Source organism: Athene cunicularia (genome assembly GCF_003259725.1).
Source record: "Athene cunicularia isolate RWA chromosome 1 unlocalized genomic scaffold, athCun1 chr1_part2, whole genome shotgun sequence".
NCBI lineage: Eukaryota > Metazoa > Chordata > Aves > Strigiformes > Strigidae > Athene > Athene cunicularia.
Window position 1 is genome coordinate 80,054,974 of NW_020799092.1, and position 13,721 is coordinate 80,068,694.

The following is a 13,721-nucleotide window of genomic DNA, read 5'->3' on the forward strand; positions in this document are numbered from 1 at the left end:
ACTGATCCTAAGTGAGTTTTTTTTCTTTTTCACCATGAAATGGAGTTTTCAATGTCTATATTGCTGATTTAAAACAGGAACCTGTAGGGACCGGAGCTACCCTTCCAAGGATAAAAGAAGAAGAAAATTGAGGATGTCTTTTTTGCACAAACCATCTTTTGGAGTGCTACCTACTGTAGGAGAGCAGGATATGTGTTTTCGGTTATTGCTGTCTCCTAGGTCTTTCTGGTCGTGCCATGGAGTTATTCCAGGTGCAGGCTCCTGGGTCTGGTGTCAGGATGGGTCTCGAGAGGAGGTGGTGAACAGGGTGAAGGGAGAGAGAGAGAAAGAAAATTGCATTGATTCTTGAGTAGAAATTTGGAGAGACACCAAGAAGCTTTTGTCTTCTGTGCCAGTTCCATTACATTTTCAGCAGTTTAGTTGGAATCTCAAACTTCATTGATTTAAAAGAAAAATAAATTTTAAATTGTTCTAGATGATGTTACTCAGAAGTTAAAATAAATTGGGGTGTATGTGGAAATAAGAGCCTGTGACACTGCTTTGCTGTATTGGCATACATTTGAGAACAGATTGACTATGGGAAGGGATGGGGAGGCTTTTGATAGATTTCTCTGTGTACTTGTGATATCCCTAGTGTGCTTTTGGCAGGTAAGTAGTAGTAACTACAACACTTCTAACATATAGTTGCACTGATCCCTGAGTCCAAAGCAGAATTTCTTCTTTATGGTTCTTTGTAAGTAATAAATCAGGATATATTTCATATGTTATACTGTGCCCATATTAATGACGCTCTGGAAATATGATAAGTAACCGATAACTGGATTTATGAAAAGGGAAAGTTAGGTAGTAAAAAAGCTCTGAAGCGTCTGAAAAATGGGGAAGTAATAAAGCAGGATATTTATGTTTTTTTGTTTTCTTGAAGTACATTGTTCTCTACTGAACATTAGACATGTTTACCAGAAATAAGCTTCACTCAGTGAAGTGTAGAGACTAATAGGAGTGACTGGTTTGTGGTAGGCAGTGCATTTTTTTAGGCTTTCTGTCCTTCTAGATAATTCAAAAATATCTATTTGCATATTTATTTTTTTTTGTCTTTAGGACTTTATCTACTAGTGATGATGTTGAGGACCGAGAGACTGAGAAAGGCCGCCTGGAAGAAGCTTATGAGAAGTGTGACCGGGATTTGGATGAGCTCATTGTCCAGCACTACACCGAGCTCACCACTGCCATCCGCACGTACCAGAGCATCACGGAGCGCATCACCAACTCGCGCAACAAGATCAAACAGGTGAAGTCTGCCTTGGAGGGTCTTTCTGCGTTTGCATCCGCTCCATAGCGTGTACCCTGAGTACAAATCCCTGCAGCTTCTCTATCTTTTTCCTGTGTACTGGCCTTTTATTGATAGGATCTCTCTGTTGTTTGAGAACACAAGTAATTAAAAAGCAGAACAAGAGGTAGATATGAAGCGCAAAGCTTTGCAGTGCCCTCTGTTCGTTTATTGTCTGGGCATGTTGCTATCAGATTTTTGAAGTCTAAGGGCTGTGAAGCTAACACCTTTCCATCTCATCTGTTCATGTTTTGATATGTTGGCCTCCAACGACCTCCTAAATAGTCTGGGTGATTCATCATCTTGCTTTCTGCTCAGAGAATATGAATTTTGATGCTATTTCCAAACTCAGTTCTGTTGTGTGAATGTACATGAACTTTGTGCCCCCGTATCTTTCTGTATTTTGAGTGCTCACACTTCAGTAGTGTGCCAGTAAATAACTCTGGCACTCTTTGTGGTGGACTTGTTCCATCTGCTCTCTCCCTGCAGCAATAGAGTAGTTCTTTGGTCTTCTGTCCTATCTTTTACTTCCTGTGTAGTTTGCCATACCTAAACTTTGCAAACTAGGCACCAGATTTATTCAGGTTTTTTTTTTTTCTTTTTTTTTCTGGCTCTGTGGAGGTCTCATCTTAGAACCTTTCACGTCAGTGCTTTAGGAGCATTATGCTTTTACCCTTCTGGGGCTACGTACTGACCCTTCTGGCTTTTAAAATTAATTTCGTATTTTCAGAGAAAATGAGGCCATTCTGATGCTTTCCAAGGGTAAGAGTTCATTCTAGGATTTATGTACAAATCTCAGTGCTTTGAAAGCAGAGATCAATTGTGCAAAATTTGAAATCAGCTGTAGCCAGTGGCCTATTTTCACGCAGTATACGAAGCTTTGAAGAGGTCAAAACAAACATATAGGGGTGTGACCTTTTGTGGTCCCGCCTAGAAGAATGACTGTAAGGGTGAAGGACCTTTTGATATTTAAGTTTTCTTATTAGTTTTGGTCAATATGTATTGAAGTAGCTTTGACCTAATCTCATGGGAAGCCCCGGGACTGGGTTGTCATCAATCTGTATTACACTATCAGACTTTCTTTTGATGTTCTCCTCTTGTGGAAGGTGGATGGAAGCACAGGAGTTACCTTGCATTAGGAATCATGGAAGTTATAGATAGTCCAGATCCCTCTGTGTATCTATGTTTTATAGTCAATTCTTGTATGAATTCCTGCAGGGAAAGGCTTGGTTTTGAATCTAGTTTTAGAGGTGTTACTACTGTAAAACTGAATTATGAAGTAGGAACAATTGGGTCTACCAAAAGGAGGCTTGTTCTTAAAGATTTGTTGTTCACACCATCCCCTGCTCCCAAATGTAGATACAGCTGATCTGCTTTCTTGCAAGGACAGGAGTAGGAATGCCGAGTGAGACTCCTCCTGGCCCCATGATTGTTTTGCTGACCTAATTTTTGGTTCTATGTAACAGCAGTCCACTGCTGATGGTGTGCTAGGTCAGTGAAACTTTTTAAATTAAGGTATTGAACAGGGATTAAATCTGAAACGAGTTCTGGATGCATTTTAGTTTGCTTTTGCAGCATGTAATGACACTCTTATATTAGGTTTTCTGTTGGCTGAGGATTTTTCTGTTATTCTTTTCAGCAGGACATTTCAGAGTGCAGTGTTTCTGTATTGAAATCAGTCTCTTCTGACTCTGGATGGACCATGGTTTTATGTAGCTATTGTTATTTGCCAGTTGTCTGTATTTTGGTTCATCTGTGTGCTTTGCATGTATTTTTTTTAAACTGCCTTTAGATGAACAAGGTAGGAGAATGTGAAGCTGAAGTGGGATTTCTGGAGTGCTTTGAAGGCTCATTATTTAAAAATAAATTGAAGGGCCTACTTCTGAGAGTCTCTCTTCATGTGTAATTCAGTGAGAGTTCAGCCTGAGAAAAGGTTGGACCCTAAGTATTCATAACTTATCACAAAAACAAGAGTAGTGTGAAAGCAATGTGTGAAACTGTTGCTAATTGCTTCCACATTTAATATGTATTATTGACTTGCATTATGCAAGAAAAGCTAGGTTATACTGACCTTACCAGAGGATATTGGGAGAACCTGAAAGTGGGGAATGTGGGCTGTGCGTTTGAGCAGAAAGAATAGAGAAAAACTCCTGATGTTGCCCGTAGGGGGTAGAATAGCAGAGACTTTGTCACTTAGAGGATGGCACGAGGCTCGAAAACAAACTGAATGGCAAACATCAAGGTGTTTCTCTAGGTGATGTCATGACCTTGATAAATAATGAAGGTGCTGAACTGAACTGTATCTTAACTGCTCTTAGTTCCAGTGAAACCACAGCTCATACTAAAAAAAAGGTATTTCTCAATGTATTGGGAAAATGGTTGTACTCTTAGTCATGTTTCAAGAAATGGACACCAAACTTGAAGAAAGGAGGAGATGTGCCAAAAGATTTAATAGGCAGATGGAAAATGTTTACAGCGGAAAAATTAGTAGCGCTTACTTGCTTTCATTGAAAATTGGATTCTTGCTGTATGCCAAAATACTGAATTGATTTTTGGAAAACGTGCAAGTCAGTCTTTGGTCATGGTTAATAAGATCCTGGGTTTGTTCATGTTATAATACTTCAGTTATATTTTCACTAGTGGTACAAAATTTGTACTAAAAAAACATTCCACTACGAAAGCAGTTCTGGTTTGTATGTACTGCATGTTTCCTTTCATCCAAAGGAATAACCAGAAACTTGAAGAAACTTGAATTAGGTTATAATCTACTGTGCTATTTTTGGAATTCTTAATAAAGTAATTGTTGCAAAGGGCTGATCTGTGTTAGAAGTGCCAGTTAGAGGGACAGATTTAATTAATCTTTTGACATGTTGCTTGTAGGTGAAGGAGAATCTCCTCTCATGCAAGATGCTGCTGCATTGCAAGCGGGATGAGTTGCGCAAACTGTGGATTGAAGGGATTGAGCACAAACACGTCCTGAATTTGCTGGATGAGATCGAGAACATCAAGCAAGTGCCTCAGAAGCTGGAGCAGTGCATGGCCAGCAAGCACTACCTCAACGCTACGGACATGCTGGTGAGACGTGGTCCCTCTTGTCTGACCAGCCGCAGACAGATCTGCTGTCCGTGCTAATATTTGCTTTTTTTCCTGCTGAGTTTCTTCTTTTGTCATTTGTTGCTTTCTTGTACTGGAATTTCTGTTTGGTTTTGTTTTGATCCTTCCTGACTTGACTTAGGGTTACAGTCTCCCGTCTTGTTGGGTTTAGCTCTTGTCTGTCAGAGCTGTTTTTACCTGTTTAAGTGTCCTGATCCTGATAATTTCTGTAACCATCTAGTTCTTTATCCCTTTGATCTGCACATAGGATATCCTTCTGCTTTTGCAATCTGGTGCTTTATTTTAAAATTAATTTCCCAGATGCCTGCCTGTATCATCTTCTTTCTTTATATCTTATCAATTATTTCAAAACCCTTTTTTTATGGAAGAACTATCCTGTTTCTGTCCTGTTTCATCTCCCAAAATGCACTTGCAACTTTGGCCATCGTTCGGGGGGAGAGTCTCTTTCACCATTTAGGTATGTTTGCCTCTTATCTTCCTCTAGGTCTTTTACTAGGACTCTTGATTGTTTCTACTTATTTCTAGCTTTTTTTTTCATCATTTTTCTCCCTCTCTTCATGTGTTTTTCCCCTCTTCCCTTTTTATAAGCATACGTTTCAATTCCAGTCGTGTGGTGGAGGTAAAAGTTTCCAGAACTTCTCTAATAATAATCTTTTTCTTTCTCTTGTTTCTAAAGTTAACAAGCACACTTTCTCACCAGGCTCCAGTACTTTCTTTCCTGAAACTGTCTTCTACCTGTAATTAAAAACTATGAGAGAGGTGACCTTTCCCCTCTCCTCAATCCTGACATGGGGTGTTCTGAGTCCAGTTCTGGGCTCCCCAGTACAAGAGGCAGATGGAGTTACTGGATTGAGTGCAGTGAAGGGTCACAAAGATGCTTAAGGGACAGGAGCATCTCACGTGTAAGGAGAGGCTGAGAGAGCTGGGACTGCTTCACTTGGAGAAGAGAAACCTCAGGGGGATCTTATCGATGGTTATAAATGTCTGATGGGAGGGTGACTTTTCTCAGTGGTGCCCAGTGACAGGAGGAGAAGCAATGGACATGGACTGAAACAAAGTAAATTATGGCTAAACGTAAGAAACCACTTTTTTTACTGTGAGGATGGTTGAATGCTGGGACAGGTTGCCCAGAGAGGTTGTGGCATGTCCAGCTGTGGAAAACTTTCAAAACCAGACTGGACGTGATCCTGGGTAACTGGCTTTAGGGGACCATGCCTGAGCGGGGGGGTGGATTAGTTGTTCTCTGGAGATCCTGTCCAACCTTAAGCAGTGTGTGATTCCAAAGGGAAGGCAAAAGAAGTATGTCTGTTCATATTCCTCTTTGTGTTTGCCAGAGAATGCCTTTAAGGAAATATTTTCCTTGCTTTCCTTAGTGTTTGTTTGGTTTTTTTTTTTAACTTTACTATCCTTTGTATTTGTTTTAGCTGTGTCTCTTTCTTTTTAATAAATCATTATTCAACAGGATAAAGAGCTAGAAATCTTGGTGTTGTCACCTCATATTCCTAGAGCCCAGACTTGAACTGTAAGTTCCCTCTTTCTGTTTTGTGTCATTTTACCTTAAATATGACTGTCTAAAACTTACCTTGTGCCCTCTGAAACATTTTCAACGGTTTGATGTCAGTCTCCTCTACCTTTTCTCTAATGGCATCTATAACCCCATCTGCATTTCTGTCATTGCTGTCTCATCCTCTTGTCTGACTTCACTCTGCTGTCACTTTCCTGTTTTTTTTTTTTCTGTTGCTGATGTTCTGTTTTTCATGCCACACCTGGTGCAATCATCTTTCTATAATATGGTCACATTTTTCCCTTTTTCCCTGTTTTTAAAACAATCTTCTAGGAGCCCTCTCAATCTTACTCTCCTTAGGGTCTCACTGCCCTTCTAAAATGAATTATTGTCATATCTTTCCCACCGTATTGTAAGCAGCCTGGGATGGGTAATTTATCCATTTCTGTTGTGTAATGTAGAGTGGAATTTTTATAATACTTCATAAAATGTTGTGTAAAATCTATTAGAATTCCTGAAAACAGATCAGGAAGGCAATGACTTGAGGCAGCATATATATGAGAAGAGCGCAGTCAGGTTTTGCTAAAACTTTTGTTTGGTTTCTGATGTAGGGAATTGTAATGTGTTGTTCATCTGATTTGTTTTCAGTTAGAAGAGATAAAGAAGTAAATGGAAATTAACGGCCTTCAGTGTAGGGGGAAGACCGTGGTACTTAACATGAGTGTCAACTGAAATATTGGTGCTTTCTTTTACTGATAGACTTGCCAGTTTGCTTGGTTTGTTTTTTTTTTTTTTTTTTGTGTTTTCTTTTTAAATTCAAAAAGTTCTTTTCAGAAGGAAAATCCAGAAAAGTAATTAATTTCCTATCTGGAATATAAGATAGGAAGTGTAAGAAGAAAAATGACAATACTTACGACTTATCATATAATATGCTTTAGAAATGGTTTGCAAATTTGTGATATTTCATTGGTTTGCAGTATATTGTGTGTGCAGTTTTTTATATATACAGTTATATACACACACACACACACACACACGTGTGTGTAGGTAAGGCTGCCTGAGAGCCAATAGTACATCTTGGTAAAGTATGGACTTCTGCAGTATACCATGCTGGGTTTTGTTGTTTCTTTTCAGAATAGAGTATCTTTTCTAAGAAAGCAAATGATAAAGATACAAAAAGCAGCTGTTAGGTTTTGGGGCTTTTTCCTAATACATCAAGGAATGCAGAGAAACTTCAAATGAAAATTGAACACGCTATTGACACTTCCAATTCTCATTTGAGGACGAGTGTACCTGTAGTAAAGAAATAGTAACCTACCTGCATTTGGAGCTTTGTCATAGATAAAAATCACTGTGGGCTCATTGGCTTTTGCCATCTTCTGTTAACACTGCCTCTGCAAGACTGTGATGTCGTAATCACTCACTGGCTGCAGGATAATTCCGTTTGCTTTTTATATGATATGAATATTATGTAAAATAATTACTAAACTGTCAGGGATGCAGAGTGTACATAGATCTCTCTGTCCTTTTGTTTCATTCCTCAAGGTAAACAGATGCTCATGGTTTATAAAAAGCCCGAAGTGATCTCACAAGGAGCTTGTATCCCTCACATGGAAATTGGAGCACTGATTAATGTTGTTGCCTGTAGCCTTCTGATATGTACAGTCGAAATTAGACCTTTGCAGTCGTTGTGTTAGGTTGATGCAAGCACTCTAATGGCATAATTTCTGGCTGCTGCATCACATTTCTGCAGTCTGTTCTTTGTATTCTGCTCACATTAATTGAAGTAATTTTGCCACTGAAGCGTGTTTCAAACCTCTGCATTTAAATTGAAATTTTAATTCCCTTATTGTTTGGAAAAGACGGCTGAAGATGACTTGTTACAGGTTTCATTATCACTCAAAACTCTCCAGCTGCTGGTTCTAATGTGCAATGACTGAGTACTGCTGGGAAGAATTGTTAATAAAAGAATGGCAGCTTTTCCCAGTAGTTTGAACACAATGCAAAAGTATTTTGTGACAGCTTACATTTGTATGAAGTTAAAAATTTTAAGTGGCAGCTTTTTTGTTTCTGATTTTGTATCCATCTAGAGTAGCAGATGAGCTTCAAATATCATGTATTCACATTCTGTGTTCCTCCAGCATCTTGATAATACGCTCTCTGGTGAGGAGAGCTGAGAGCATCAGGTTTGCTGTTCTGTAATTGCGCCTTACACGGGTTCTGTTAAAAGAACCTAGTTCCAACCTCCTTTGAATCGTGAAGCTTTGGAGAATTCGGAGGGTCCAGAACAGCTAGAACTCCTGTTTGAGTTCAAATACATTTCAGTTATTTTCAATTTCTGTACATGCTTTTTTTTTTTTTTGAAGTACGAGTTTGGACATTTTTCTGTAAAGGATCTGTTTTTTTCACACACTTCTTTGCTAAAAGTAATGTTCACTTCTATATGGCAATTGGGTACAGATGTGCACACATGTGTATTTTTTGTTTAATAGAAAAAGGAGGCTCGGGGGAGACCTTATAGCTCTCTGTAACTGCCTGAAAGGAGATTGTAGTGAGGTGGGTGTTGGTTTCTTTTCCCAAATAACAGGCAATAGGACAAGAGGAAATGGCCTTAAGTTGTACCGAGGGAGGTTTAGATTGGATATTAGGAAAAAATTCTTCCCTGAGAGGGTTGTCAAGCGCTGGAACAGGCTGCCCAGGGAAGTGGTGGAGTCCCCATCCCTGGAGGTATTTAAAGACCTGTAGATGTGGCATTTGGAGACATGATTTAGTGGTGGATTTGGCAGTGTGAGGTTAGTGGTTGGACTCAAATGATCTTAAAGGTCTTTTCCAGCTGAAATAACTCTATGATTCAGTGATCAGGTGCTGAGAGGGGAATTCTGAGGCAGAAGGAGCTTCCTAAGAAAAGGCAGCTGGCAGTCTCCAAAAAGGAGAGCAGTGGAGCTGGTGGCAGAGGCCAGTCGGAGTTGGGGATACAGGTAGCGCTTGCCCTGGAAGCCCGAGCTCGGAATCCACATTCTTCTGGAAGAGATGTTTTAGGTGAGCTGTACAACACTATAGCCAAGCCAGAACTTGAAGCAGAGGACACGCAGCAGGGTGGGCAGCAGTGGGCAAGGACAGAAGGTTTCTTGCTTAGAAGAAGCAGTTCTGTGTCTGGTCTCCCCCAGCACCGGGCTGTGTGTTGAAGGGCAGTACGCCCCGCCCAGCAGTTACTTAATTAACTCAAGTATCGTAAAGGTCTGTGGTGTTGATCTAATTGTTCTGGCTCTGCTGTTGACCCATGAGGTACCCATAGGGAGAAATTAATATTTCCCGTTTGCTTAAATAATCTAAGAGATGAAATGCTAAAAACAGTTGAAGGAAGAAATGTTGTTGAATCAAGTAATTAAAGGTCATATTGTCATATGATTAAATGAAAATTGCTTAGGCTACTTTCTTTGCATTTCCTGGCTTTTATGTGTCTAGCTTTGCAATTTTAATGAACTAATACTAGTTTGTCAAAGTATATAGAGTTTTAAAAAAAAATATCTTCTAATAGACCATGAAACTCTGTGTTTGACCCCTGCTGGCAACTAAGCCCCACCCAGCTGCTTGCTCACTCACCCCAGCACACGATGGGGCAGAGAATCACAAGGGTAAAGGTGAGAAAACTTGTTTAATCAGTAAAGCAAAAGCCACGTGCACAAGGAAAGCAAACCAAGGGATTCATTCCCCACTTCCCATGGGCAGGCGGGCGCTCAGCCAGCTCCAGGACATCAGGGCTTCATCACATGTAACAGTGACTTGGGCAGGCAAACACCATCACTCTGAACGTCCCCCCCTTCCTTCTTCCTCCCCCAGCTCTACAGGCTGAGCATGACGCCGTACGGGCTGGGACATCCCTTGGGTCAGCTGGGGTCAGCTGTGTCCCCTCCCAACTCCTTGTGCCCCTCCAGCCACTCGCTGGTGGGGTGGGGTGAGGAGCAGCAAAGGCCTTGGCTCTGTGTGAGAGCTGCTCAGGGACAACTAGAACTTCCCTGAAATATCAACACTGTTTCCAGCACAAATACAAAACATGGCCCCATACCAGCTACTATGAAGAAAATTAACTCTCCCCCAGTCAAAACCAGCACGACTTACGCTGAACTTTATTAGTGCAGGAGTACAGTTCCTTTAGGGTGGGATTGTGTCAGGCTACAAAACACCATGAACTGCAGGAATATATCCATAGAACAGGAGTGAGTGCTATTTCCAGTTTGGTTTTTTTTTTTAGGAGACTCACAAGAAGGTAGGTGGAAAGAAGGAAGGTATAGAGCCCTCTCAGTAGTCTTAAGTTAAACTTCACACTGCCTTGTGTTACAGAGCCAGGAACTGATGTGTATGTGTGTTTTACTCATGAGCCCATCCTTCTCCTTTAGCCTGCATGTCTTTGTCCCAAGAAATCCGAAGCTGAAGTGACAGTAATTTGGTACTCAAGAAGTAGGCCAGGGGATGCTCCAACACCTACTTTTCTTTCTTTTTCAATGTTAAGGACTTCTATTTCAGTTTCCTTATGTCAGGGAAAGAATAATATACGTCTCCTGCTCTGCTTTCTGATGTGAATAATAGCATTGGGCTTTTCTCAGAGCTGACTGCTTTCTCACTGCAAATTTGCATTGTTGCCAGTTTGTTTGGTTTCTTGAGTGGAGCTGGTGGCTGTTATTGTTGTTGCATTCAATTAAATGTACTTGGCGCAGCATTCAGCTGTACAGGAGAGGAGATTGAAAATGGCCTCATTTACCTGCAAACCAGTCGTGCTGATGCAGCACCGTTATAAAGCACACTGAGTTCACCACCAGCGTCCTGAGGATGCATTAAAAGTATTTTTGCTAAGCTCCATAGACTGTAAGATCTGTATTGGGTTAATTTTTTTGAAGAGTGTTACTTAGTTGTGAAACCTAACCTTTAAATCAAGAACATACCAGTCTAAACTAGAGATGCTGACCAGCTCCATTGTCTGCATGCTAAAGTATTTGACAAAAAAGTGTTGTGTGGTGTTTGTTTTTTTTTTTTTTTTTTTAAACTGCAGGGCTTTACAACACAGCTGGGCTACTTAGTGGGTGAGAACATGGGCAGAAGTCAAAGGTGTTTTAATAAATGGAAATGCTCTGGAAAAATGATCGTAAAGCTACCGAGGCAGTTGAAAGGGAAAGGTGGCATAGGAAAAAGAAATAGAGGAGAGGCTAATCATGTGTAGGATTGTGGAGAACAGTGTATAAGGAACTTCACTTGCTGCGGGAAGTGGGAATCAAACAAGGAGCTTAAAATATTGAAATGTTTACTCAGGAGCAAGGAGAGGATACTGCTCTGTGTGTGTGTGTACACATGAGCATATTTGGCCTCTTCTTGCTCATCCCATAATTAGTGTGTCCTACTCGGTAACAGTCCCCTGCCTTTCCGTGCACTTCATGTTAATCCTCTACGATAGCTTTTGGAGTGATTAACGTCTTCCCAGAAAACATTGGATGTTTGAGCCCCGGGCACGGTTGAGGGTTTTAATTTTTTTACTTGAATGTAGCTGCTACCTGTGGCTTTCCTCAGTACAGTACGAGGAGAGTCTTTCAATTAAAAGTACCATGTAGTGAGCAGACTCCTTAGACTAGAAGTAGTCTGGAATAATGAAATAAAAAAGAAAAAAATTGCAACACAGTTCTCGGTATGCATTTTATTTACTGTCTGCCTTTCGGCTGGAACAATGAAAATCAATAAAAACAGTCTTTCATTTTGTTTCTGCATTTCTTATTGCAGAGCTGGGATTCAGGTACTGCTGTGGAACAGTTTTATATTTTGGAATTAATGCCATAAGTGGAAATAAGAGACTTTTGTTGGTTTGGGATTCTATAGACATGCTTTTATTACAAAATTTAAATATTGGCCCTGCTTGAAATTCTCTTTCTTCTGAATTCCAACACCAGTAATGTTTTCCTAGTACTTCTTGCCTTCAGGCCTTTCCCCAGCTAACACTGTGCCAGCAAGGTCACTGTTGACCTTACTGATTACCAAGAAGTCTTTTAGAAAACAGAATTGAGAAGCTGCCATCTCAAGGGTTGTATTTCGTTTCAGATTACCTCCTGAGCTGTGTAAGTTTTATGCTGAAAGGAACTTTTTTGTATTAGTTTTTAATGATTGGCAAACGCTGTGATTTCTCTTAGCTGTGTGGTTGAGGTGTGGATGAGAAGGAAGACGGTTTTGTTTTTATTAAGTTGGTGTATGCATAGGGTATGTTCTAGCAATTCACACATAAGCATGGAAATCATGAACTTTCTTCTGTTTGCTGCTCAATCATTTAAAATACTGTACCTTTACTCAGACGCTAGTATTAGACGTCTGCCCCCAAGGAGCATTGTAAAGCTTAAATAATGAAGTTTGATAGAATACTTCTAAGTTCCTTACCAACATATTGTTAGAACATTTTTCACCTCTTCACTGTATCTTTTTTTTTTTCTTATTTTTCTCTTTAAATTGTTTTCTGATCTTTTTTTTAAGTAAACTTGCTAGGTTAGGTTTAAAGACATTAGAAAATGGAAGGTTTCTTTCCCTTAACACCTTATCATTTTTTCATTAGTATACTTATCAATAATTTTATCTCCTTCTTTTTATCCTGTAATTTTCATTATCTGAGGCAGTCTATTGCATTAAACTGCTAGTGCCTAATACTGCTTCATTTGCATTGACACGTGCTTGACCTCAGCCCCTCTGCTCTTAGTTAATGCACCAACAAGCATTGATACCTCTCTAGAGTATTATCGTGTGGCTGTTAGCTCTACTAATAACAACCGTTCATTTAAGCTGATGAAGGTTTATTAAATAAGAAAACATGATGTAATGAAGGTGGAGTAGAGGTGTCTAGCATCTTCTTATGGTGAAAATAAGCCACAGCTACACAAGACACTGTCCTTAATGAAAGGGAGAGATGTCTGTGACGTTATGATCTGTGCTTTTGGGAATGAGCATTTCTGAAAATTAAATTTAATCTTTCCTGATAACGGTGTAGATGCAGTGATGAGAAGTTCTTTGCTTAAGGCAATTGCTCCTGCCATTTAATGATGCGTCCGTTCTTGGGAGTGCTCTCCAAACAGCTCGAGAGTTTCGTGGCTTAGTTTACATCTGCTTCCTTTATACCCCATGAACGTAGTCATATTACATCCCTCAGGTTAATACTACTTCTGCTATTTGTGCTGCTGGTAATTTTTATTATGAAGGTACACTATGGACTATATTCTATGAGACGTTCACATTTGATCACTTCATCTTTGAACACAGCTGATATTTTTCCAGTAATCACTGGTCTTTCCATTAATTCTTTTTTACACTTTGGATTGTAGACCTAATTCTGTTCACAGTAAAATATTGGAACAAACAGCAAGAGAACTTGTTGAAGGTGGGTTGGGTTATGGGACAGTGTAAATAATCTAGATAAATCTGCATTTTTTTAAAAAGCAACTTTAAAGCTAGTGAGTGGTGGGTGAGAAAGTATAGTAAGTTTAGTTTTTAGTAAAGCATTTGCTAAATTAATTTAACGCAGAAGTTTTCTACTGAAGTAAACTGATTTATTTCTAGTCAAGTTGCCATAATGCTACCAAGTAACCTTGGAAATGGTGTGATAGAAGAAACATTGTCATGTAGACCGAGAGGAAGACTTATGCTGAATGGCTCATAAATGCAGATGTATGGACAGTGTGCCTGGTTAAGGAGGTGGCAATGATTGTCTTACACTACAGCTAATATCACCTTTTGTGAATTTATGAATTCTACAAT

At 39.8% G+C, this 13,721-nt stretch overlaps 1 protein-coding gene across 1 annotated transcript in view; it reads left to right on the plus strand.

The window, feature by feature from the left end:
* EXOC4 (exocyst complex component 4) overlaps positions 1 to 13,721 on the plus strand; it is a 421,183-nt gene that overhangs the window by 20,866 nt on the left and 386,596 nt on the right. Inside the window, exons 2-3 of the mRNA XM_026868343.1 lie at positions 1,099 to 1,288; positions 4,208 to 4,402. Coding sequence (XP_026724144.1) covers positions 1,099 to 1,288; positions 4,208 to 4,402 — 385 coding nt within the window. The remainder of the gene's footprint in view (positions 1 to 1,098; positions 1,289 to 4,207; positions 4,403 to 13,721) is intronic.